The sequence below is a fragment of the Podarcis gaigeae genome (assembly GCF_964106915.1).
Source record: "Podarcis gaigeae genome assembly, chromosome: 7".
Classification (NCBI taxonomy): Eukaryota; Metazoa; Chordata; class Lepidosauria; order Squamata; family Lacertidae; genus Podarcis; species Podarcis gaigeae.
In genome coordinates, this window is record NC_139683.1 from 34,608,779 (window position 1) to 34,632,848 (window position 24,070).

At 38.8% G+C, this 24,070-nt stretch overlaps 1 protein-coding gene across 1 annotated transcript in view; it reads left to right on the top strand.

Annotated features, from left to right (window-relative positions):
• The window catches only part of ARFGEF1 (ARF guanine nucleotide exchange factor 1), a 68,374-nt gene extending 45,162 nt beyond the window's left edge, over positions 1 to 23,212 (top strand). The window contains exons 17-39 of the mRNA XM_083747517.1: positions 4 to 88; positions 1,398 to 1,569; positions 3,090 to 3,241; positions 4,236 to 4,364; positions 6,236 to 6,394; positions 6,694 to 6,844; positions 7,903 to 7,993; positions 8,833 to 8,873; positions 8,961 to 9,130; positions 9,449 to 9,600; positions 9,725 to 9,897; positions 10,265 to 10,425; positions 11,575 to 11,705; positions 13,055 to 13,184; positions 13,823 to 13,958; positions 14,044 to 14,182; positions 15,636 to 15,702; positions 16,447 to 16,576; positions 17,618 to 17,757; positions 18,408 to 18,576; positions 19,435 to 19,573; positions 20,446 to 20,563; positions 21,852 to 23,212. Of these exons, the coding sequence (XP_083603643.1) occupies positions 4 to 88; positions 1,398 to 1,569; positions 3,090 to 3,241; positions 4,236 to 4,364; positions 6,236 to 6,394; positions 6,694 to 6,844; positions 7,903 to 7,993; positions 8,833 to 8,873; positions 8,961 to 9,130; positions 9,449 to 9,600; positions 9,725 to 9,897; positions 10,265 to 10,425; positions 11,575 to 11,705; positions 13,055 to 13,184; positions 13,823 to 13,958; positions 14,044 to 14,182; positions 15,636 to 15,702; positions 16,447 to 16,576; positions 17,618 to 17,757; positions 18,408 to 18,576; positions 19,435 to 19,573; positions 20,446 to 20,563; positions 21,852 to 22,016 (3,100 nt within the window). The 3' untranslated portion in view covers positions 22,017 to 23,212. The remainder of the gene's footprint in view (positions 1 to 3; positions 89 to 1,397; positions 1,570 to 3,089; positions 3,242 to 4,235; positions 4,365 to 6,235; positions 6,395 to 6,693; positions 6,845 to 7,902; positions 7,994 to 8,832; positions 8,874 to 8,960; positions 9,131 to 9,448; positions 9,601 to 9,724; positions 9,898 to 10,264; positions 10,426 to 11,574; positions 11,706 to 13,054; positions 13,185 to 13,822; positions 13,959 to 14,043; positions 14,183 to 15,635; positions 15,703 to 16,446; positions 16,577 to 17,617; positions 17,758 to 18,407; positions 18,577 to 19,434; positions 19,574 to 20,445; positions 20,564 to 21,851) is intronic.
• The last annotated feature ends 858 nt before the right edge of the window (positions 23,213 to 24,070 follow it).

The window sequence follows — 24,070 nt, forward strand, 5'->3', positions numbered from 1 at the left end:
CAGGCAAACCCTCTTTGCTAGTGCTGACACTGCTTATGTCTTGGCTTATTCAATTATCATGTTGACAACAGATCTCCATAGCCCGCAGGTACATTACTTAGAACCTATTAATTATAACTTGAATCTACAAAGTGACTCACTCAGGTTTATTAAACCAGCACCATTTTAAGCTGACTTTGCTACTGATTTAAATAAATCTTATTTTCCTCCTACATCTTAAGTCTTGATTGCAACCCCTTGACCCTGGAACACCTTCCCAAGAGTTCCAGATGGCTCCCATGTTGATGATTTTTAGGCAGGTGGTAAAAACTTATTGGGACGTGGGTGGCGCTGTGGGTAAAAGCCTCAGCGCCTAGGGCTTGCCGATCGAAAGGTCGGCGGTTCGAATCCCCGTGGCGGGGTGCACTCCCGTTGCTCGGTCCCAGCGCCTGCCAACCTAGCAGTTCGAAAGCACCCTCGGGTGCAAGTAGATAAATAGGGACTGCTTTATAGCGGGAAGGTAAACGGCGTTTCCGTGTGCAGCTCTGGCGCGCCAGAGCAGCGATGACACGCTGGCCACGTGACTCGGAAGTGTCTTCGGACAGCGCTGGCCCCTGGCCTCTTGAGTGAGATGGGCGCACAACCCCAGAGTCTGGCAAGACTGGCCCGTACGGGCAGGGGTACCTTTACCTTTACCTTTACCTTTAAAAACTTATTTATTTCTTCAGGCTTCTGGCCTGTTTTAAATTCTTGCCTGCTGATTAGATTTGTCTGGGTAGATTTGTGCATGCATATTTTTAAATGTTCTGTCCATTTTTTGTATTGTGTTACTATGTTGTAAGCCTTTTGAGGGCCGAAAGGCAAGGTACAAATAATTTTATAAAGTCTGCTGCTTTCTGCCACAGTAGGGGCATTTCTGTATATGAATGTGTTACAGTACTTTAGATAAGGAAACCAACATAATGAAACATACTTTTGCTTAGATGTTACCAGCACTATTAATAGAACAGATATATTATTCAAAGGCACCCACAGACAAAAGTTTGGTGAATGCTAGTAGGCAGGCCGTTCGAGTGCACAGTGTATTGAATATGAACCAAGCCTTTTTCTTCAGAACTGCCCTTGGAGAGATATGGAAGCTGCCATTATCATTCTGAGTTTTATAGCCCACTTCTATGTCCGTATGAAGTTGATGAAGTTTAATCAACAGTAGCAGACTAGTGGGTGATGGAGGAGAGAGAAAGAGAGAGATACCTGAGTGTGTGGACTAGATGGGATCCTTCCCTGGGTCATATTTTTTCTTGAAGGTGCCTTTCTTGGTAGATTCTGTGACTACGTATTCATACATCCTGGTATAATTCCTACTGATGTTGCTTTCATGGCTAATACTAAACTGCTCCCCCCCCCCCAATTTCTAGGTAAAGAATAAAATGACAAAAGAACAATACATTAAGATGAACAGAGGTATCAATGATAGCAAGGATCTCCCTGAAGAATATCTATCTGCCATATATAATGAAATAGCAGGGAAAAAGATCTCAATGAAGGAAACAAAAGAGTTAACGATACCAACAAAAACAAGTAAACAAAGTAAGCCCCCACAGCATACCAAGCTTCACAGAATAATTGTTGCTTCTCGCTTTCTTGTTGATACCGACAACCAACCTAATAAAACTATCTTGTGATAATGTATCTTTCAAAAAAAATATTCAGTGAGCAACTACATGTACACATCTCGTTACTCTTCTGCATTCTCTGTCTTTATATAGGGATATAAAACTGTGTGCAAATAAATGGCAACAGGAAAACTGCACTAAATTGCAGAATAGGAGAGAAGTTAAAATAAGTGCATTTTCATATTTCATATATATGTAGCTTTCTGTTGAAACCAGCATATGCACTATGTGTTTTTTATTACAACCATGATTTTGTTGGAACTGAACCTGTTCTTGTCTAAATTTCTAGTTGCATAGGCATGTTTCAAACAGTTGGCCTTTCTTCTTCTCCTGCAATTGATAACACTCATGAAATCTGTAATAGTTCTTGTTGCAACCATTAACTGTTCAAATTTCAGCTCTGAATATCAACATATTATATATTGGAGTCAATATTTTCAAGGGAGTAGGCAGAGTTTTGTTAGGGTGTAGCAAATTATCTCCCTCCTTCAAAACCAGTCCTTTTCCAGTTTTATTTGTATTCTTAAGAAAATCTATGTGTGTGGCTAAATCATGGATGATAAATCACTTGCGATAATGAGTAGGGAACCTGGACCAATGCTTCCATCATCCCTGGCCATTGGCCATGTTTGTTGGGGCTTATGATGTACAGTCCAGCAACATTGGAGAGTCATGGGCTCCTAATACCTTCTTTACATTATTTCAATGGGGTGAAATTTCCTCTACTCCTTTAGCATATCGCCCCTTCCCCAATTTGAAAACTGAAAACATCTTGTTTAAAAGCTAAAAACATTCCATTGTGTCTTTGTCTTGTGAGAAACAAGTCAAACCTTATATGGTAAAATGGGCAAAGGTTTTACAATTGTATATGGTACGTTTAGCAAAAAGTGGTAGAACTGTTAATAGGAAAGTGGAAATTGGTTTGATATATGGTAGATATCTGAAGCCAAGAGAGTACTGAGCAAAGATAAGGAATAAAAGACAGCTAATAACACAGAGATCTGGAAACTGATCCACTCTTGTTTTTGTTATGCAAGAGATTTGCTAATGGGTTTCCAGTAAATAATTATGTATATGCACATTGTATTAATGGTTAGATTTTGTATGCCTATCAGCAAAGGACAGCAACTCCTACAGTGCGGGTAGAATATATGACCGCATGGTTATTTAAAAACCAACCAAGTTAGAATGTAGGAAGGAAGACAAACATAAAACAATTTTTTATAGGATGGAAACCATTTATTTATTGAATGTTGGCAGAACAGAGCACGTCCATAGGCACAAAACATTTATTTCTTTGATTAAAAACGTATCAACATGATTGTTACAAGTTGTGCATATATTGCTGGTATTATAAGTGTGCATTTCTTTGTATATTTGTTTTGTCTTGGTTTAGATTTTGTATAGAATAAAATGTTCTTAAAATGCTTCCAGGTGTAGCTAGTGAAAAGCAAAGGCGACTTCTTTATAATTTAGAAATGGAGCAGATGGCTAAAACAGCTAAAGCTCTGATGGAGGCAGTGAGCCATGTTCAAGCTCCTTTCACAAGCGCAACACACTTGGAACATGTAAGACCAATGTTCAAGGTAAGTCTTATAAATATTCCTCTTTTGCACCATGACTACATGCTTCCTCTAAATAGGTGAATATTTTACATTTTAAAACACTATTGAAAGCAGTTCTTTGCTTTCTAAGAACACAAATATCATTATTATCAGCATCAATTACTAGCTACCTAAATTACAGATAGGTAGCCGTGTTGGTCTGCCATAGTAAAAAAAAAAAAAAAAAATCCTTCCAGTAGCACCTTAAAGACCAACTAAGTTAGTTCTTGGTATGAGCTTTCGTGTGCATGCACACTTCTTCAGATACATGTGTTGGTCTTTACTTAGTTGGTCTTTAAGGTGCTACTGGAAGGAATTTTTTGTTTGTTTGTTTTAGCTACCTAAATGTATAATAAATAGCTTAACAAGCAATCTTAGGCGCAAGGAGCTGGTAGAGAGCATGGCAGCACAAACGAGGGCAGCGTAAAGTCACAGCAGATCCTGGGCCTGTTCAGAAGCCCAAGGGGGGAGAAATTTACAGAGTGGCAACACAAAATACAGAGAGCTGGCACGCTTGGTGTCACCGTGGTAACCAAGGCCAACTGTTGACATACACATCAGACAGTTCCCAAACTCCCTGTCCACAGTAGACGCACTGTGAAGCCATGCAGAGAGAGCTAATGGATAACAACGAGAATACCCCTGCTTTAGAATGTAAACATGGAAGTAGGGGCAGGGCAATTTGGTGACTCTAGCAATATGGCAGCCATAAATGCAGTGTACCCTGGCCATGCCCATCATATGCCATACCAATCACACAGTAACAGTGTGACCAGGTAAATAAACCCGTATGGGAAACGCCAGCATCCCCAAGCTTTATTTATTATAGATTTAAAACTAAATAAATGAAAAATCAACTGGTGAATCAAGTTTGTCCGCATTATAGATTTATAATGCTGTTCACATTTATCTGGACTACTTAATAATGAAAGTGTGTGCTGCTGTTTGAACAATTTGTTGTTGTTGTTTATTCTAGCTGGCATGGACACCATTCTTGGCTGCATTCAGTGTAGGTTTGCAAGACTGTGATGACACAGAAGTTGCCTCTCTTTGCCTAGAAGGCATACGATGTGCAATCAGAATAGCATGCATTTTTAACATCCAGGTAATACTGAATTCTAAGGTTCAGTAAAAGTATTGTAAATATTCGTGATTATATAGTAGCATTGTGCCAAAAAATACATGGTGTGATTTTCCAACAGTATAATGTTATATCTTACTCTGGTTTTAGCTTATTGGTGGTTTTTTTGTGGAATGTTTTAATAACAGTTTGTACTTACAATTATATTGTTTTATTCTTTTTGTAAACTGCTTTGAGCTTTTTTTACAATTAAGTAGTATATAATCGTTGTTAAGGGACGCAGGTGGCGCTGTGGGTAAAAGCCTCAACACCTAGGGCTTGCCGATCGAAAGGTCGGCGGTTCGAATCCCCGCAGCGGGGTGCGCTCCCGTTGCTTGGTCCCAGCGCCTGCCAACCTAGCAGTTCGAAAGCACCCCCGGGTGCAAGTAGATAAATAGGGACCACTTACTGGCGGGAAGGTAAACGGCGTTTCCAAGTGCTGTGCTGGCTCGCCAGATGCAGCTTTGTCATGCTGGCCACGTGACCCGGAAGTGTCTTCGGACAGCGCTGGCCCCCGGCCTCTTGAGTGAGATGGGCGCACAACCCTAGAGTCTGTCAAGACTGGCCTGTACGGGCAGGGTTACCTTTACCTTTACCTTTAATCGTTGTTAAACAAATAAAAGTCACTTTAAAAAATGGAAATAATTATAGATTTCAAATGTCAATGAGATTAATATATACATGAGACTGCAAAGTGGATATAAGGTTATCTTCGGGCACCTTGCCAGCACCTTGTACTTTTTCTAATTAATAGTTTACTAAGAGCGAAAAGACATTCTCATACACAATACAGTGGTACCTCGGGTTACATATGCTTCAGGTTACAGACTCCACTAACCCAGAAATATTACCTCGGGTTAAGAACTTTGCTTCAGGATGAGAACAGAAATTGTGCAGCGGCGGCGCAGCAACAGCAGGAGGCCCCATTAGCTAAAGTGGTGCTTCAGGTTAAGAACAGTTTCAGGTTAAGAACAGACCTCCAGAACGAATTAAGTTCTTAACCCAAGGTACCACTGTATAGGCAGAAAGTAGTGGTTTACCTGAGTTTCATCATGAGTAATTCCAGTTCTTTTATTATTTTGGTATAGGAAAAGCTTCCTTAGTAAAATATATTGCTGTATCTTTTAGTACACCAACTACTAGGAATTCCAAACCTGTTCACTTTGGGGGAGCAATCCCTACTGATTAAGCTTCAACATTACCTTCATTATGTTGATGTATCTGGAAAACGGCTGAGTGTAGATCTCAGAGCTATTTCTTCTGTATTTTGTTGTGCTGAGTGAGTTCATACCATTGTAGGCAAGTGTTAGGATTCCTGATTATCTCATTGAGAACATAACCTTTTGGGTTTTAATTTTGTTCATGTATGGAACAATTGTTTATTTTTATTATATGGATAGATATAGATATACTGCCTATTAAGAAAACGTCTCAAAGCCAGCAGCACTGAATCAGTACAAAATTTAACTAAAAATGTTGTGACAAATGGCTGGCATCGGATTATAGCTGTCCAAAATGGTAGCTGTTTTCCTATGTTCTTTGAAGAACTTGAGGAAAGCAGGTGACTCTCATAATTCAGTTTGCACACTCCCCTAGGAGTGATGCACCAACACATAAAGAGAAAAAAGCCTAATTCCTATATAAAATCTGGTTCACAACTTTTGTAGTATTTGTGTTTGAGTAAGAAAGCAGCCAGAGTCTCCTGTGTTTCCCCTCCCTCTATTACACTGGCTTCAATATTGACATCTTGCATCTCTACTAATACAATACTAAGGTGTAGTAACTGCTGTGATATCTAGCAGTAGATGAACTAGGTAAATCTTGATGAATTAAAACACTCATTTTTCTTCCTGTAGCTTGAAAGGGATGCTTATGTCCAAGCACTAGCAAGATTTACTTTACTTACGGTGAATTCTGGTATTACTGAAATGAAACAGAAGAACATTGATACAATAAAAACACTCATTACAGTGGCTCATACTGACGGAAATTACTTGGGAACTTCTTGGCATGAGGTAGATTATGTTTTTAATTGCTATATAATAACTGAATGTGTAGAATATACACTCTGTGTATATATTTGCATAATGCATAGATAACTTTTTCATATACTAAAACCATATTGTCAAATTTAGCTGTATATTGATATTGTTAGGAGTGTTTGTGTCAGTGTGAGATACTTAAAAGGTTTCTGGAAATTTGCTTGTGTGTATGGATGAAAATTGCTAGGATTTACTAACATTTGATGTTAAAAATGATCTGCCTTTCAGTAGATTGGTTATTTTATTTTGCTGTATTCTTTTTTAAATTCAAGATTTTGAAATGCATCAGTCAGCTTGAATTGGCACAGTTAATAGGTACTGGAGTAAAGCCACGTTACATCTCTGGGACTGTGAGAGGACGAGAAGGTTCTTTTACAGGAACAAAGGATCAGGCACCTGATGAATTTGCTAGTCTAGGAATAGGCAAGTATTGTAAATACTAACTACTAGCTGGCAAAATTGCTTTAAGTACATTATGTCTGCCTTGTTGCTGGTTTAGCTTTGTTGGTGACTTTTCTGTAGAAAGTCAATATTATATTTTATTGCCTGGCGAATTCATGACATTTCCTTAAGTGCCAGGTGAAAACGTTTCTCTGTCTCTTTTTTAAGATACTTCTTTATTCATTTTATGTACAATCGTTACAACAGAAGACTTCACATCTAAGATGAAACAGTATATAACAAAACCTTGAGTCTCATATTTTCGTTTGTACAGATTCTTCTCAGATTTCCTTATTTTACTGTTCCTTAATATTTGTTTCTCTATATCCAGGCCTTCGGCTGATTAACATTCTGTGGCCTTTTAAATTGTGTTTGTGGGGTGGGGAGTTATTGGTTTGTTTTCATTTTATTATGTATTTTGTGTTCCCATTTTGTATTTTTATGTTGTGAAGCACTACTACTGATCAGATGAAGCACAATATACAATTTTAATTAAAAATAAGAATGGATTGTATCCAAAGTTATTCATAACTGGAGTAAACCTGTTGAAATAACTGAGGGGGACTAACATAGGTGTATTATTTTCAACGGGACTTTGCACTAGTACATAGTTCTTCCATCATATTCCATGCTGTTCCAGAGGGCCCTATGATTATCAGGCGTAGCCTTTTTGGAAATATAAGGAGTCCAGTGGATGTTTGGGGCGGGGGGGGAGGAGCAAAAATTAGAAAACCTTTCTTGCACAAGTGAAAGTTATTTCTACTAACATAAAGTCACCAGTCTTTGTGTAAAAGAGCTGTATGTGTCATTGGGCCTTTATTCATAACGTTGACAGACAACAGCTCCTAACAATAGCCAGATGACATTGCAGTGGGAAGTGGTGTGTGTCCTAACTCTAGCACACAAATTTCATCCATTTTTACCATTATCTTCAGTATTTCTAGCACATATATAATTATTTCAATGTTTGCAAAGTTACTTTTTTTCCTTCCTCCCTTCAACAATCCATCCCTTCTTTTAAAAATTGATGTATCTGCTAGTTGGAGGAAATATGGACTGGAAGCAGATTGCAAGTATTCAAGAATCCATTGGAGAAACTAGCTCACAAAGTGTTGTTGTTGCTGTAGACAGGTATGGTATTGTATTTGCCTTTTGCTTGATACTGTGATGTTTGTATAGTAGCATAAATATTTTGGCTGCATTGGAAATAGTCAAATTACTTGTTAGCATTTGTTTGGTTTTTTTAAATGATACTACCTCTAGTAATGCTCTAGTAATGTTTGTTGATCCAAATAACTAAATGATACAACTGAGTTAGTGAGGGCGAAATGGAGAGGGTTGGCAAGGTTGCGGGGGCAGAAAGAAGGACTTCAGATGCGTTTGTGATCCACTTTGCCCATCTTTGTACCTCTGGCATGGGAGGGGAAGCAAGGGGATGTCTGCAAAACTTTGAGGGGATCAGCACGAGGCAGGCATTGTAAGCCTTCCTGCATTTTCAACCTCTGACTTGGGGATTTTGACAGGTGGGTTAACCACCTGTCAAAGCTGAGGTGGGAGCCAACAAGGTTCCCCCACTTGTTGAGGTGTGTGTCTGGTAAATGGAGTTGTTGGCAAGTAATGCCAGCAGGGACACAGCTCCTAGTATATGAACAAGTATATGAACAAGCAGTCACCATTTTGTGCAGGGGTTCCATTCCCAAGCCCTGCAGGCATCGGGGGAGTGTGTATAAGCATTCCACGCCCCCATTCTTCCCTTTCCCAGGTCCAAAAGACCCACACATCGGCAACCGCACATCAGTTGGACATGCCTAAAATGGCCGTCCCCTGTGTATAAATATAAACACACACATATATATTTATGTTAAATATTCAGTGGTAGGGTTTGTTGATCTTTAATCATCTTCGTATATATTGAGGAAATCTGCCGTGAAAAATTCTTACACTGTTTTGTTAAATTGTGTCTTTGACAGAATATTTACAGGATCTACAAGGCTAGATGGAAATGCTATTGGTAAGTTTTGGACACTGCTTACCATACTAGTGTATTAACATTTGTTTTAAAAATACATATTAAGTGGATTCTCTGTGGATTTAACAGTGGATTTTGTTCGATGGCTTTGTGCTGTGTCTATGGATGAACTGCTGTCTGCCACTCATCCTCGGATGTTTAGCCTGCAGAAGATAGTGGAGATTTCTTACTATAACATGGGGAGAATAAGGCTTCAGTGGTCTAGAATCTGGGAAGTTATTGGAGATCATTTCAATAAGGTATGCCTCATATTTCCTAGCTCTTCCACAAAGCCAATTGGACCTTTTAATGTATATAATAAAAATGCCCCATCAGCATTTTGAGTGCTGAAGATACCACCAGTTAATTACTACTTACTGAAAGTTAGACTTCGAGAAAAGTTTTAGAAAATAATTATGCTAATGAATGGTTCTACTTAGAGGAAACGGTGCATTTTTAACGTTTTTGTATAATTTCCTGCGTGTTTTGCCATACAGTTATTTACAGATTTAAATGATTATGTATATTTTTTTGCTTTTTACATTGCATATCATGAGTTTCCAACTTGGCTTTGCTAGGTTGGCTGTAATCCCAATGAAGATGTAGCTATTTTCGCGGTTGATTCCTTAAGGCAGTTATCAATGAAGTTCTTAGAAAAAGGGGAACTTGCTAATTTCCGATTCCAGAAGGACTTCTTAAGACCATTTGAACATATCATGAAAAGAAACAGGTAATAAATGATGTGTAATGGGTGAGCTACCTGAAATCATTCTCTCATTATCTAGTGTACAAAACTAAAGCTTAGAGTTTTAACTACTGTACTAAATTGTTTGTAAATTTTGTCTCTGTTGTAGATCTCCAACCATTCGTGACATGGTTGTTCGCTGCATAGCCCAGATGGTAAACTCCCAAGCAGCAAACATCCGCTCAGGATGGAAGAATATTTTCTCAGTTTTTCATCTGGCTGCATCTGATCAGGATGAAAGTATAGTTGAACTTGCCTTTCAAACTACAGGTCACATTGTCAGTGAGTACCCATGTATAATGTACAGCCTTTTGCCAGGAGGTATAATATATTGTGTTCTTACTGTGTTGCTTTTTAGCTTCAGAATTTATTTGCGTAGTAAAACTTAAATAATAATACTTAATAAAAATCATTTTGCTTTACTGCATAGGTAAGGGAACTTGTGGCCCATCAGTAGAAGCCATTGGCCTACAACTCCCACCATCCCCAGCTGGGTGGGGGTTTTAGGAGTTGAAGTCCAACATTATCTGGTTCACCCCCACTGATTTTATCAAGATAACATCTGTATCTTAAAAAATCTTAGAAGTTGTTTACTGTGGTTTAAAGGGCAGATATTCTAACTACTCATCTGTACTTTCTTTCTTTCCAGCAATTGTGTTTGAGAAACACTTCCCAGCAACCATAGATTCTTTCCAGGATGCAGTTAAATGCTTGTCCGAATTTGCATGCAATGCAGCTTTTCCAGATACAAGTATGGAAGCAATTCGCCTTATTCGGCATTGTGCAAAATATGTCTCAGAAAGGCCACAGGTATAATTTATAGGTGATAGTAGTATTTATGTACAGCTTCATCTGCTAAGTCTTGACCATAAATGTTCTGGTGTAAAATAGAGGAGAGAATTTCATGGGATGACGTTTGTTTCTGAATATGATGCAGTTTCAACCAAGTCCAGAGCATTCCCCCCCACCCCCGGAGACCATGGCCTCTGGGGGGTCTGGTCAGAAAAAATCTCTCTCTAAAGATATTAATTCCAAGATATGTGTGATATATATTTTATAATCCCAAAATAGTATTTAATGAATTTACAGTATGTATTCCAGATTATTTACAAATGATTTAGGAATTGCTTTAAAATTAATTTTAGGTGCTGTTCACCAATGTGAATTTAGGAAGCAGAATGAATAACAATTATTAGACTGACTATTAGACCAACTAAGTTAGTTATTGGTATGAGCTTTTGTGTGCATGCACACTTCTTCAGATACACTGAAACAGAAGTCACCAGACCCTTATTATTTATACCCTGCCCATCTGGCTGGCTAAGCAAATACTGTGTCTTCTTCTTTGCATTATAAATCTAAAGAAAGTTTTTATAAATAATTTTTATAAATTATTTATTAAAAGCATTTTTGGTTTTTTATCCATCTGACAGCAGGATGGAGAAGAAAACAATTTTTGGCAACTCCCCTCCCCGAATTCAGAGCAGATTACGGGAAAGGGGGATCAATTGGAAATGGCTTCATTCCTCTGTAAACACCTTACATGTCAGTTGAACAACTCCATTGGATGTCAAGCTATAGGTGTAATAAATTATTGCATTTGTTAACATCCTTTTGGAAATTCTGATGAAGGCAATAGTTGGATCCAAGGTGGTATTCAACTAAGTCTTACTCAAAGTAGGCCCATTGAAATTAACGAGCATTATAATGGCTGGTCCATTAATTTCTATAGGTGTCCTCTAAGTAAAAGTTAGTTGTATACTGCCCATACAACTGCTGCTGTTTATAGAAACCTCTCTGAATCAGGGCCTGATATGTGATAGTTAAAGTAGCTTTACCTAGGAAACAAATTATAATTTATTTAGCATCAACTGGCATGATGATTTTCTGGGTATAGAACGTAGAAATTGCATTTAATACTGTGTTTCTGCTGTATTAAACTTGTGTTTGCTCCCTAAGGCTTTCAAAGAATATACCAGTGATGATATGAATGTAGCTCCAGAAGACAGAGTCTGGGTGAGAGGATGGTTTCCAATTCTCTTTGAGCTTTCCTGTATCATCAATAGATGCAAATTAGATGTAAGAACCAGGTAACAAGCCATATTTGTAATTCAAATTTTTAAAACATTTTGTTTCACTTGCAAGTCTTCAAGCAAGAAATGGGTGGGAAATAACATTGTTATTGCCATATAAGCAATCTGACCATCAGCAGGAGACAGCATCTTGGAAGGAACTGAAAAGCTGAGAATACAGGTCCTCATAACAGTTATGCAATTATATCCCTTTGTTTGCTATAGGGACTTATTTTCGCTTAGCAAATCCATTGTAAATATGTAAATAGTTAGAGACAGGTATTTAGTGTAGCAGATACAGGTTTTCTCTGTAAGGGGGTAGATTTCTAAATGTAGATCTCTAAATTTCCAAAATAACCATTCAACAGCACATTAAAATTTTAAACTTATTTGCAAAGAGAAAAGTGGAGTTATTTATATAGGAGGCTCTTTAAAAAAAAAAGTATTGAAACAGCACATAGCCCCCAAACATCTTTCTTCACTGCCACAGAACCTTTAAGATCAGAATTTGATAGCATGCATTTCTATCTCCGATCTACACATAAAAGTTAGAAAGCAAAATAAAAAGACTGTGGTCCTTTGCAGTATCTGGTATTGAATTGTGGACGGCAAGATTACAGACAGATTAGCTCCTCTTATGTTCTTAAATGTGTGAATACAGCATTAAAACTGGGTTGTTGTTGTTTTGGAGATTAACATTCCTCTGTGTCCAGTAAAATACATTTTGTTCAGTGCATGTATATTATTGCTTCACCCACCTTCGCAGTTCTTCACCTACCCATCAGCTTGGAAAAATAAGGGAAATGGTGTTTAGAATTGAATTTCTAATGCAGCGAAGAACAATGCTGCATAGTCTTACCACATTTCATTGCAGATGCTTCTGTTCTCTTGTGAAATCTTAGTTAAAATAGAAACTTTTGGAAGTTCTTTGCTTTGCAAAGGGGAGAATCAAATCTGAATCTTCTACTCAGCTTTTTTTAAAAAATATAGCTGACGTTTGGCAGAATGAATCCTATTGTAAACTGCATTTTTGTAACGATTCATAATTCCCTGTGAACTTTGGAAGATAACTGCGTAGGTAGGAGTTTGTGTCCTCGCTTTACATAAATGCCTTTTTTATTTTTGTCCTTCCTTTCTTTCATGATGGAAACTTAAGGTGGCATATATGTAGGATTCTCTGTGCAGGCACTATAAGGTTACTGCATCATATGCCTTCAGACCTTGCCCTATTGGGTACACTGTGCCTGTTCTTACTAGTTTCAAGATCCTTCTTCAAGTTTAAAAATAGATTTTAAAAGTCATTCTAGGAGCTGAGATGTTCTGTTTTGCTCAGGTTTCCCATATTTGCCATTTACTTTTTATTCCAGAGGCTTAACGGTTATGTTTGAAATAATGAAAACGTATGGCCATACTTATGAAAAACACTGGTGGCAGGATTTGTTTCGGATTGTCTTCCGGATATTTGACAACATGAAATTGCCAGAACAACAAACTGAAGTAGGTATAGTTTATGACTTACGACTAGAGTTCTGTTTATTTTTCTATTGCTGTCATAAGCTCTTTTGCTCAAACCTTTCTTCAGATAAGATGTTGCCCAACTGGCTATATTGTAGAATTGCCATTGTGTTCCCCTGCCTCTATGCTTCATCCCCATCTACAGACCTGGATATGGCGTCCGTTGATGCCATTCTGAAGCAGAGGGGTAAAGAGATCCCATCTCAGTTTATTAAGCCCAGGACTGGATTGATGTAAATATTTGTTTTCCTCATATAGATAAAATGTCTGCTTTTTAATCTTGTGGTTGTGAAAAGCACTTTACTAACGAGATACTGGAGTTAGAAAGGCCTTTTCCATAAAACTGGATTTTATCTTACTACAGCTGTTTTTTAAAAATATCGAATCCAGTGCCGTTTTTCTAGAAAAAGAGGTGCCTGGAACTCACCATGAATGCCTCCCTCCTTCTCTTAGAATGACAATGGCTCCCACCTGAGAGGTGCCGGAACTGAATTCCACCGTGTTGCAGCTGAAAAAAAAGCCCTGATCCAATCTCACTCAAGGGATTTGACCCTACTTTGTTTTTCAACTTCATTCTAACTAATTCCTTCATTGCTAAGTTCTCTCTTCCTTTTTCCTAGAAAGCTGAGTGGATGACAACAACTTGCAACCATGCACTTTATGCAATATGTGATGTATTCACCCAGTATTTGGAAGTACTTAGTGATGTCCTTTTGGATGATATATTTGCCCAGCTGTACTGGTGTGTTCAGCAAGGTAGGTGCAGGCAAGCTATTGTACACAATGAAACAATTTACTCTGTATAGCATGAACAAACCAATGCCTTTGTTTTGTGTTTCAGACAATGAACAACTAGCACGGTCTGGTACAAACTGCCTAGAAAATGTTGTCATTTTAAATGGTGAGAAGTTTACCCTTGAAATCTGGGATAAGACTTGCAACTGTATGCTGGATATCTTCAAAACTACGATTCCCCATGCGTAAGAGATTTCCCCCTTTCTTTTAATTGGCATGAGAACAATGTATACTTTTATATACTTGTCTTATTGTCTATGCTTGGCTTTTACGGCATACAAGCATAGGAGATGTGTCATACCAAGTCAAGGCACTAGTACAGAGTTTTCCAAACTGTGTTTCACATGAACACTCCCCACGCTCCTCCAGGGGCTGGAAAAGGGTTAGTTTACTAGTAAAACTGAATTATTGCGCCACAAAATGATGCTCTATACTAGTACGTCTAGCTCAGTTTTGCTGATACTGACTAGCAGTGACCCTCCAGGCTTTCAGACAGGGCGTCTCTCCCAGCCCTACCAGGGATTGAACATGGGATCTTCTGCATTCAATGCATGTGCTCTGCCACTGAAATACAGCCCTTTTTGTTTCTGTATAACTCCTCTTATTTGTGAATCTGCACAAATGGGGACCTGCATATGCACAGGCCAAATCTGGAAACTGAGTAACATGGGAAGCTGCCTTATTCAGAGTCAGACCATTGGCTCCTCTCGTTCAGCCATGTCCAACAGGTAGATTGTGATCTACTGGTAGATATTTGCCCCCCCCCCCCCGGTGATCTCCGCCCCACTCCCCAAAGGGGACGGGGGGAACCACTGTGGCTTCCTAAAAAAAGCTCAACAACTTTGGACCATCCAACGACAATAGGTAGATCACTGCCAGTTTTTTTATACTGTGAGTAGATCACAGTCTTTTGGGAGTTGGACGTCCCTGCGTCTAGTTCAATATTGTCAACACTGACTGGCAGTAGCTTTCCAGGGTTCCAGGCAGCCTTACTTGGAAATGTCAAACATTGAACTGGGAACCTTTTGCCTGCAATGCTTGTGTGCTGCCACTGAGCTTTTTTAGATTTTCTAGGACAGGTTCTCCCTCGCTTCTCTTTGGTTAGGGTCTCTGGTGCCAGTTGCTTCAGCCAAGGGGCAGACTGAGTGCCTCCCAATCAATTTTTAAAAAATAACCATGGAGTAAGTAGGTTTTAGCATCTCTTCCCTTCTAAAAGCATTTTCTTCTTTTCTTAAATCATTCTGAATTGGGCTGAATTTGCTTATTAGCCCAAGTAAGCCTCTCTTTTTTATAAAAGCATTGAGGTTTCCCAATACAGTCATCCCAGATTTCACCTTGTGTCCAGGAGAAGGCTATCACATCAGTGCCTGTTTGCCTTCTTTAATTTTTGAACTGAACTTGACTGAACGCCGATCTATGGGAAAAGTGCTATCTTAGGCTGAGCTCAAATGGATTTCCTACTAATAGAATTTCATTCTATATTTATTTGTATAAGTAGCCTTGGAACATTTTATGTGTAACTTTCGTCTCCTTTCCTGCTCATAACGTTATGCAAAATAGGTTTATCACTGTTCTTGTCTTCAAAATTTAAGCTGTTACTTCTGTTTGTGACCGAACTTATGTTTTATTTTTTTCAAGGCTTTTAACTTGGCGGCCAGCAGGGGGAGATATTGTTCCTCCGTCTCCTGGAAGAGAGAAACAATTGGTATGTTTTCCATGCGAAAATGGCAGGGGAAATGCTTTCATATATATGAGTAAAATGTACCTTTTGTAGAAAAAGAGAGGTTTTCTTAGACCATTTTTTTGTTGTAAGTTGAAGTCTGCAGGTTCCTTATATTTGCATTTGTGAACTGTAGATGACAGCTAACGTCTGAATAAATACCCATAGGATTGGTCTGTTACACTAATTTTCTCATAAATGTTGACTGGATTTGGAAACAGTGTCAAACCATTTTTTGGGGGGGGGTATTACATGAACTAGCCTGGAGCTCAGCACTCCCCTTCCTCCTTTGCACTCTCTCGCCTTCGTAACAAACATTTGCCTTTGCTTCTGAACCCATGGCTTGCCCAGTTTGGATAAAAGGAAATGCAGGAGGAGGCAAAGAGAATGGAATACTGAACCTGAGGTTTGTTCATGTGACACCAAGTCTTTGTTGCTGTTGAGTCTTGTCATTGTGTGGTCCTTAAATATTCTAAGATGAAAGAAGAGTTCAGTTTATTTATCCCTAGAGCAGTTGAAATAATATTCATTTTTAAAAGTTCTGACAGCTGTGTTTCTAGCAAAGCTTAGAATATGAATGAACTGTACCCATGTCCTTCTAGGAGACATAATGACTGTCAAGTGGTGACTAAAATGTAGGTTCACAAAAATATGCTCCAAAGTAGGGTTTCCTCAACATTGAACTTCGTTTTGCTGAGGGTGCTTTTTGCTATTTCTTTCCATTTTCAGGATACACTATCTCAGAAATCTGTAGATATCCATGACTCTGTGCAACCAAGATCTTCAGATAGAAGACAGTTTCAGCCCATTGTGGGGCTACCAGCAAGTGAGGAAGCCAGCAAAAACAAGCCTCCTGCAAGTGAGTGGTTTCTTTAAGGAGTTGTTTCACAAAGGCTGGGCTGCAAAGGCCCTAGTTCAGCCTTTCTCAACCTGTGGGTCCCCAGATGTTGTTGAACTGCAACTCTCATCATCCCTAGCTAGCAAGGCCAGAGCTCAGGGATGATGGGAGCTGTAGTCCAACAACATCTGGGGACCCACAGGTTGAGAACCGCTGCTTGATAAAAGCACTTCTGTTTATCCAGTGGGACCTCCCTATTCCCCACCCCCCTCCCTGCTGCTCCATACATTGGGCTCTAGACTACTTCCAAAATTCCTTGAAGCTTTGGGAATGACTTTTCAAGTGCTGCTTTTAAAGAGGAAGGGATGCCCAAAGCCTGTGGTCTGAGCAGAAGTTTCCTTTATGATTTGTTGGCTCTGGGCTGTGCTTGTATAAAATGAGAGTGGTGATGCGTCCAGGACTACTGCAGAATATATTTCATTCAGGTTGCCTATAAAACAGTTTTGCATTTTAAAATGATTGTACTTCTTTACCTTGGACATGATATATTAAGAAGATACAGATGCTTTTTAAAATGTCATTTATAGCCTGAAAATTTAAGCTTAGCTTTTTAGAACCTTTGTTTGCACTGATAAAGAAGAGGTAGCACAGGATACTTTATTTTATTCTTTATATTATTTATAACCACCTCTTCATTGTTCACATGATCCCAGAGCGAGGAATAACATTAAAATACAACAAAACAATATTCAGTTGAAATACAACTTAGTATAAAATTAGACAGCATATTATCAATATAACATAACAGCATCAGCCATGCAAGGGGTGCCATTTTAGCCAAATGCTTAGTTGGTTTTTCTACCGGTTGTTGAAACTCCATTAGTGTTAGAGCTGAACACGCCTGAAAGGGAAGGGTGTTCCAGAGTTGGGTACCACTATTGAGAACCACTAAATCATACAGTAATATATCTTGGCAACTGTACTGCTGTGCAGTGTAAGTATCTTGGGAGTACTTAAACATTTGCTTAAATTGATCTTATGGTTTTGTGCTTTGTTTTAAAGAATTTCCTGACCAGAAACTGTTTGGTGCTCTGTTGATCAAATGTGTCGTTCAACTGGAACTCATTCAAACAATCGACAACATCGTCTTCTTCCCAGCAACCAGCAAAAAGGAAGATGCAGAGAATCTTGCTGCAGCACAGGTTAAGTACAGTTTGCCAGTTCCAGCCTTTGGAGATGTGCATTTATTCTCCATTTATTGGTTCAGTGGTCTGTTTTGTAACATCTGCTTTCTGCTGGAAAATTATTGAATTTCCACGGAAGAAAATTCTCTTAACGAGAGCATAGCCAAGTTTATATAGAACCTGGGAGAGAACTGCCAATGACCTTTATGCTTTATTTCCCCTGCTTCTGGTGTAACTTTTGAAGTGCCTCTAATTCAGGCTAACAGTACACAAAGAAACCTCTTTTTCTAGGTATATATGCCACGGGGTCTAATGGGAATGTCCTTGTTTGCCGTTTGACTCTCCTCTGTGCCCAGGGAGCCAGTGATGTAGATTTGTAGGAAGCTCACACACAGTCTTTCCCACCCATTCATATATATCCCCAGCCTCAAGGGATTACAGCTTAAAAAAGCAGCTCCCAAGTGGCATACTATACAGATTTAACAATGTGTGAGTAGACATAAAGTAAAAGCAAAGTTCAGGTCAATCTGCTTTTGAGGGAAAGAATCTAGAGTAATGCAATTGTACATAGCTTTTACCATTTAGTTGCTGCAGATATTGAGAAGTTTCATGATCATATTAAAACTATTTAGCAATATGAATGCCAATTCCATTTTTCTTTTCTTTAGAGAGATGCAGTAGACTTTAATGTTCACGTGGATACACAAGATCAAGGAATGTATCGCTTTTTAACATCCCAGCAGCTTTTCAAGTTGCTGGACTGTTTGCTGGAATCTCACAAATTTGCTAAAGCTTTCAATTCAAACAATGAGCAAAGAACTGCACTGTGGAAAGCAGGTAAGTTTTAAGGACTTTCAAAATAATATTATATTACTTTATAGGGATATGGGTGGTGCTGTGGTAAAAACCACTGAGCCTCTTGGGCTTGCTGATCGGAAGGTCAGTGGTTCAAATCCTTGCAGCGGGGTGAGCTCCCGTTGCTCTGTCCCTGCTCTTGTCAACCTTACAGTTTGAAAGCACGCCAGTGCAAGTAGATAAATAGGTAGCGCTGCAGTGGGAAGTAAATGGTGTTTCCGTGCACTCTGGCTTCTGTCACAGTGTCCTGTTGCACCAGAAGCGGTTTAGTCATGCTGGTCACATGACCCAGAAAGCTGTCTGTGAACAAACGCCAGTTCCCTCGGCCTGAAAGCGAGATGAGTGCTACAACCCCATAGTCCCCTTTGACTGGACTTAACTGTCCAGGGGTCCTTTACCTATATTACTTTATTCTGATATGTGCAATAAAGAGTGACAAAGAGAAGCATGTTTTAATATAAATCTGTTTGCATTTTTGAAGCTTCCTGCTCAAAGTAGATGGGTGCCATAAACATTATGTGAACTAGCTTGTGCATCCCCATTCTTTTCCCTGCCCATCTACACACATTGGGCAGTATTCTACTAACATGTCCCACCAGAGCAACAATTTCCACTTGTGCAATTGAATGTTCTCCCCCTCTCCTCCCCCTGTGCACATTATCCCATGACCCCCCCTAAATCTGCTCCTCTAGAACAGACTAAAGGGGCAAAGGGGAGAGAGGGATAACACTCCGCTTCACAAGCACATTACCTTAGAGCTAAGTTGGATCCCACCCATTATTCCAAAGTAGGCTTTCCGATAAAGGTAGTGAAATCTAAATAGTGGTGTTGTTTTGACAGGTTTCAAAGGGAAATCTAAGCCCAACCTGTTGAAACAAGAGACAAGTAGCCTTGCCTGTGGGTTACGCATTCTGTTCCGTATGTATATGGATGAAAGTCGCAAAGACGCATGGGAGGAAGTGCAGCGGAGACTACTAAAGTAAGGACCCATTCACAGGCTTTCAAAACATGAAAGTGTACCGTTCAATTCTGTAGTATGCAAATGTGTTGAATATTTACTTGAAATGAAAATGTGTAGTGTGCAAAGATAATAATGGCTTACGTGATCCCCCCCCCCCCTCCGGTCCTATCTTTTCAATTCCTTTGCATAAGAAGATCATGAGTGTTGTAGTTGCGTCAAAGCATGTAAGTCATTCTGCATAATTAGCAGAGGTGTAGTCATGTTACTTGCTGCAGCAGAAACAACAAATATTTCATGCATCTGATAAAGTGGGCTGTGCTCTATGAAAGCTTATACCATCATCAGCTTATTAGTCTTTAAGGTGCCACAAGAGACTGCATTTGATCTACATTACAAGTGCACCTTTCATTTATGATTCTGTCATTTCAACATGATGCCATTCTTGTATAAACTATACAGTTTATCTATAAGAATGAATTTCCTGTTGTCATTCAGCTGGTTTGTTTGTCAGTACTGTAAACATTGATCTCTCCTACTACTCAGCCTAATCTGCACATTTTCCTTTTCTTTGATCAGTGTCACTGCCCATTTTGAGATAGGACTACACCCAGTTTATGTGATCAGTGAATCCTTTATTTATAGCTATTCCATAGAAGCCTGTTTCGGCAAGCCAACACAGACATGTAGAAGTTACATGTTTTATTTGCTATTATTGATTTTAATTCTTTTGAATATTTATAAATACATGTTCAACTGTTTTTGTTGATAATGTTTTCTTTTATATTTTTGCGAACCGCTTAAAGGTTTTCTTACTTTTCTGACAACTGTAGACAAAACTCCTACTGTAGCTAATGGTTCTCACACCTGGAACTGTCTGTTGTGCTTTGCAGTGTCTGCAGTGAAGCTCTCAGTTACTTCCTTACTTTAACATCAGAAAGTCATCGGGAAGCTTGGACTAGCCTGTTACTTTTATTCTTAACGAAGGTCCTAAAAATAAGTGATGATCGGGTAAGTAATAATCTCAGATAGGTAAGACATGCTGAATATTGATTCCAGGCCTCAGTGGGACAATTTTGAAGACTGCAGAGTTTGAAAATAGAAGGGGGACTCTCCCCGGCCTGATTACTGATTTAGTATATGTTGGGTCCCTGCATCAAGTAGTTTGTGGCAGGCTTGGACTCTGGGCTTTAGCATGCCCTTGATGCTGCCTTTCCAACATAAATTGGTTCCTTCCTGCTGCCTCATGGATGTTACTTTTGCTGGAGGCCATGGGTATAACAGGGAGGGACCCATCTACTGTCCCGAATCCCTCAGCTTACAGAGATAACACCACATATGTACGGTTCATTCAAGATACTAATGGAAAACATCTAAGCACCCCAGATTATTCAGGAACCCCAAATTCAAGAGACTCCATGAGAAATCTCCTACCCAATATGCTGTGTGCACCATATATAAAATGTAGTATCCAAGACCTATATGTATTCTGACGCCTTTGGGACATTCTAATCAGGGCCACTCCACTGAAAAAATTCCAACTAATGTTGTGGGAGAGAGGGAAATGCATAATGATTAATGGAGACACGTCATGATTGAGCCACACTCTGCCCTTTTCCTGACTGTTTTTGGAGCAGACTCTGAACTAAATCTGATAAATGAATGTAGCACTCCGCTGCTGGAACCCCAGTTTTTGTTAACAACTCCAGTGAAAAACAGTAAAACAATTATTAGTCATAGAAAAGCACATAGCATCTGTTGCTGTTTTGTCAATGATCTGGCTCTGTCTGCTCCAACAAAAAAGAAAAGGCATTATGGTGGAGATCATGTGTCTTTATGTGCATAGGATGGTGTACATTTTTTTTTTAATTTGAAGGGTGTTAACTTCTCCCAGTACTCTAGAATTATTGTGTAATTTATCTTAGGATGGTTTTCTCCCTTCACCTTTCATTGCATTTTGAGAATCATGGTAAAGAAAGTTGTTGTTGTTTTTTTTAAAAAATATATATCTTGAGGAAAGGAACACCAAAATGTTCCTCTGTGAAAGATTTATAGAATTGTTTTGGATTTTTTCATTATTATTTTTCCTTGAGCTAGGATAAGCCGCTTAAATCAAAAGTAGCTAGAAACACCTCATTTCAGTTCTGCTGTTGCCTCCTCCTTCACTTTGAAAAGCCACTGCAGATTCTTTGTATTTCACTAATTCTTGCTATAATTATTGATGTAACGTCTCTATGTAGTTGGGTTGTCAACTCATTCCCCCAAAACTAACAGGATTCCCTTTCCCCCCATTCAACAGTTCAGAGCTCACGCATCATTCTACTATCCTCTCTTGTGTGAAATAATGCAGTTTGATCTGATTCCTGAGCTGCGAGCTGTTTTGCGAAGGTTTTTTCTGCGGATAGGGGTAGTTTTTCAAATATCCCAGCCACCAGACCAAGGAATGGGAACAGCCAAGCAGTAGAAGTGTGGCTAAGGAAACAAAGGACCAAGATCACTTGCACTGAATGTCCATACAAAGGGGCTCTCTTGATATGGAAGTGTGCATCTACGGGTTCACAATACAGATTAAAACTGTAATTTAGGCTTGCAACACTCTAGTTCTCCAGTGGGTTCTCTCTCCCTCTCTCCCTCCACTGGCTTGTGTTGACCATAGAGCCAGTTTCACCACAGTCTTGTTGTCAGCCTGGACTGTGATAGCCTCTTAACTTTCCTAGACAGAGATATATATCAAAAGATGTTTATGATGGGTGTGAATTTAAGATGTACCCAAAGAACTAACACATTTAAGAAGTTTGAACTTTGACAGAAGTACAACTCAGGAGGGCTGCATTTTGAAAAAAGAAAAGTTTGTAGTAAAAGATATGAAAATATTGCTCATGTAAGAGATCTAGCAACTATGTGGAATTCTTATTCTGGAGATTTTTTTTGATTTTTTTTTGCACACTCAGGCTATCTGAGATATAGGTAATCATACTTCTGTGGGAAAAAATGTACAGAGATGCAGGTCTGTAATATAAAGTCCTAAACACTATATAGTTATTCCTGCATTCTTTTATTTCTTAGAGACCTGTACGTTTGTTTACCAAATGCACTAGTAAGGGGTTGAGTTCTGATTTTTTCCATCTGTATCCCAAAAGCTAGCCTTGCTGCCTTTTGTCAAGAAAACAGATTGAAAATGTTACAACTGACTTTAACTGTTTGTAATATACCTGTGATAGGGCTTTTAAATATAATAAGCCATCGCAATGATCCTTCAGGACTGGAACTTGAATCACTGCAAACAAGTCTAGGTTTTGTCCGCTGTCACTTTTTTTTCTTTTTTCTTTTTTCTTTTTTTTTGGTTGTTTGATGTAGATTTCACTATGTACAGAATTTAATGTTGAATATATTCAAGTAACAAATCTGGCATGGTTTGAGGATGGTTTTAAATTTATTGGAAATGTATTCATACTGTGAATTGTGCTCTGATGGTTAAAGAAAAGATTGTCAAGCATTCTGTCTTACAGTGGATGTAGAAAAAAATTTCAGATGGAAAAATGTATATGGTACAGCTCTGTAAAGTTTTCTATGTAAATTCTGTACAACTTTCTGTACAATATTGGTTCTCATCTGGCATATTCTAATCAGGTTATAGGTCAATAAAGTTTTTGAATTCTTTCACTGGTGCAATCAAAACAAATGCAATGTAAAAACTAATTGCTTCAGTGTTTCAACTTTAAAATCCTTAGCAGATTGGTCCAACAGTGTGCTGCCTTTGGAAACTTTGCAAGCACAATAGTTGTTGGTATTTAATTGTATAACTAATGACGTTTGTTGAATGGCCAGTGTATTACTTCTACAAAAAGAAGAGAAGCATGTAAACTAATAGCTATCATGACTAGTAGCCACTGACAGTCATCCATGGAGGATAAAGCTAATCCCCCTTTTAAAATCATGACCATCACCACATGTTCCCTAATTTAAGAACTACATTTTGTCTGTCCTGAATTTCTCATCCACTTAGTTGCACTGGATGACCCTAGGGCCTAGTCTTATGAGAGGGGGAAAAAAACTTTAAGGGATTTAGAAAAGGGGGGTAATAATAGCATATGTACTTACCCCAGAAGTATAGCATGGCCGAACAGGAGCTCCTATCTCCACTACTCCTCACGCATCTGGTCCTGTGTTTGGAGTTCAAGAGCTAGAAACAAAAGAACTTGTGTTTTTCAGGCCGTGTCACTGGGCAAGAGTGAATGGGAAGTGTAAGCAGAGGAGGGTCTCTCACTCTGGTTCTTTTAGAATTCATCTCCACAAGAATGGTTTTAAACTTTTTCCCTAGTAAAATATAATTTATTTTTTAATCTTACATTCATGACCATAAATATATTTAATAGTATTCACTACTGACATTTAAAATACAGAAGAACACAAGATGACAGGGTAATTTAGAATATTAGAACAAATGATTAGATAGAAAGTCTGGAAAACAGAGTAAGGGCTTAACCACGCTTAACTTTTGCCCCTCATACTTTCCAG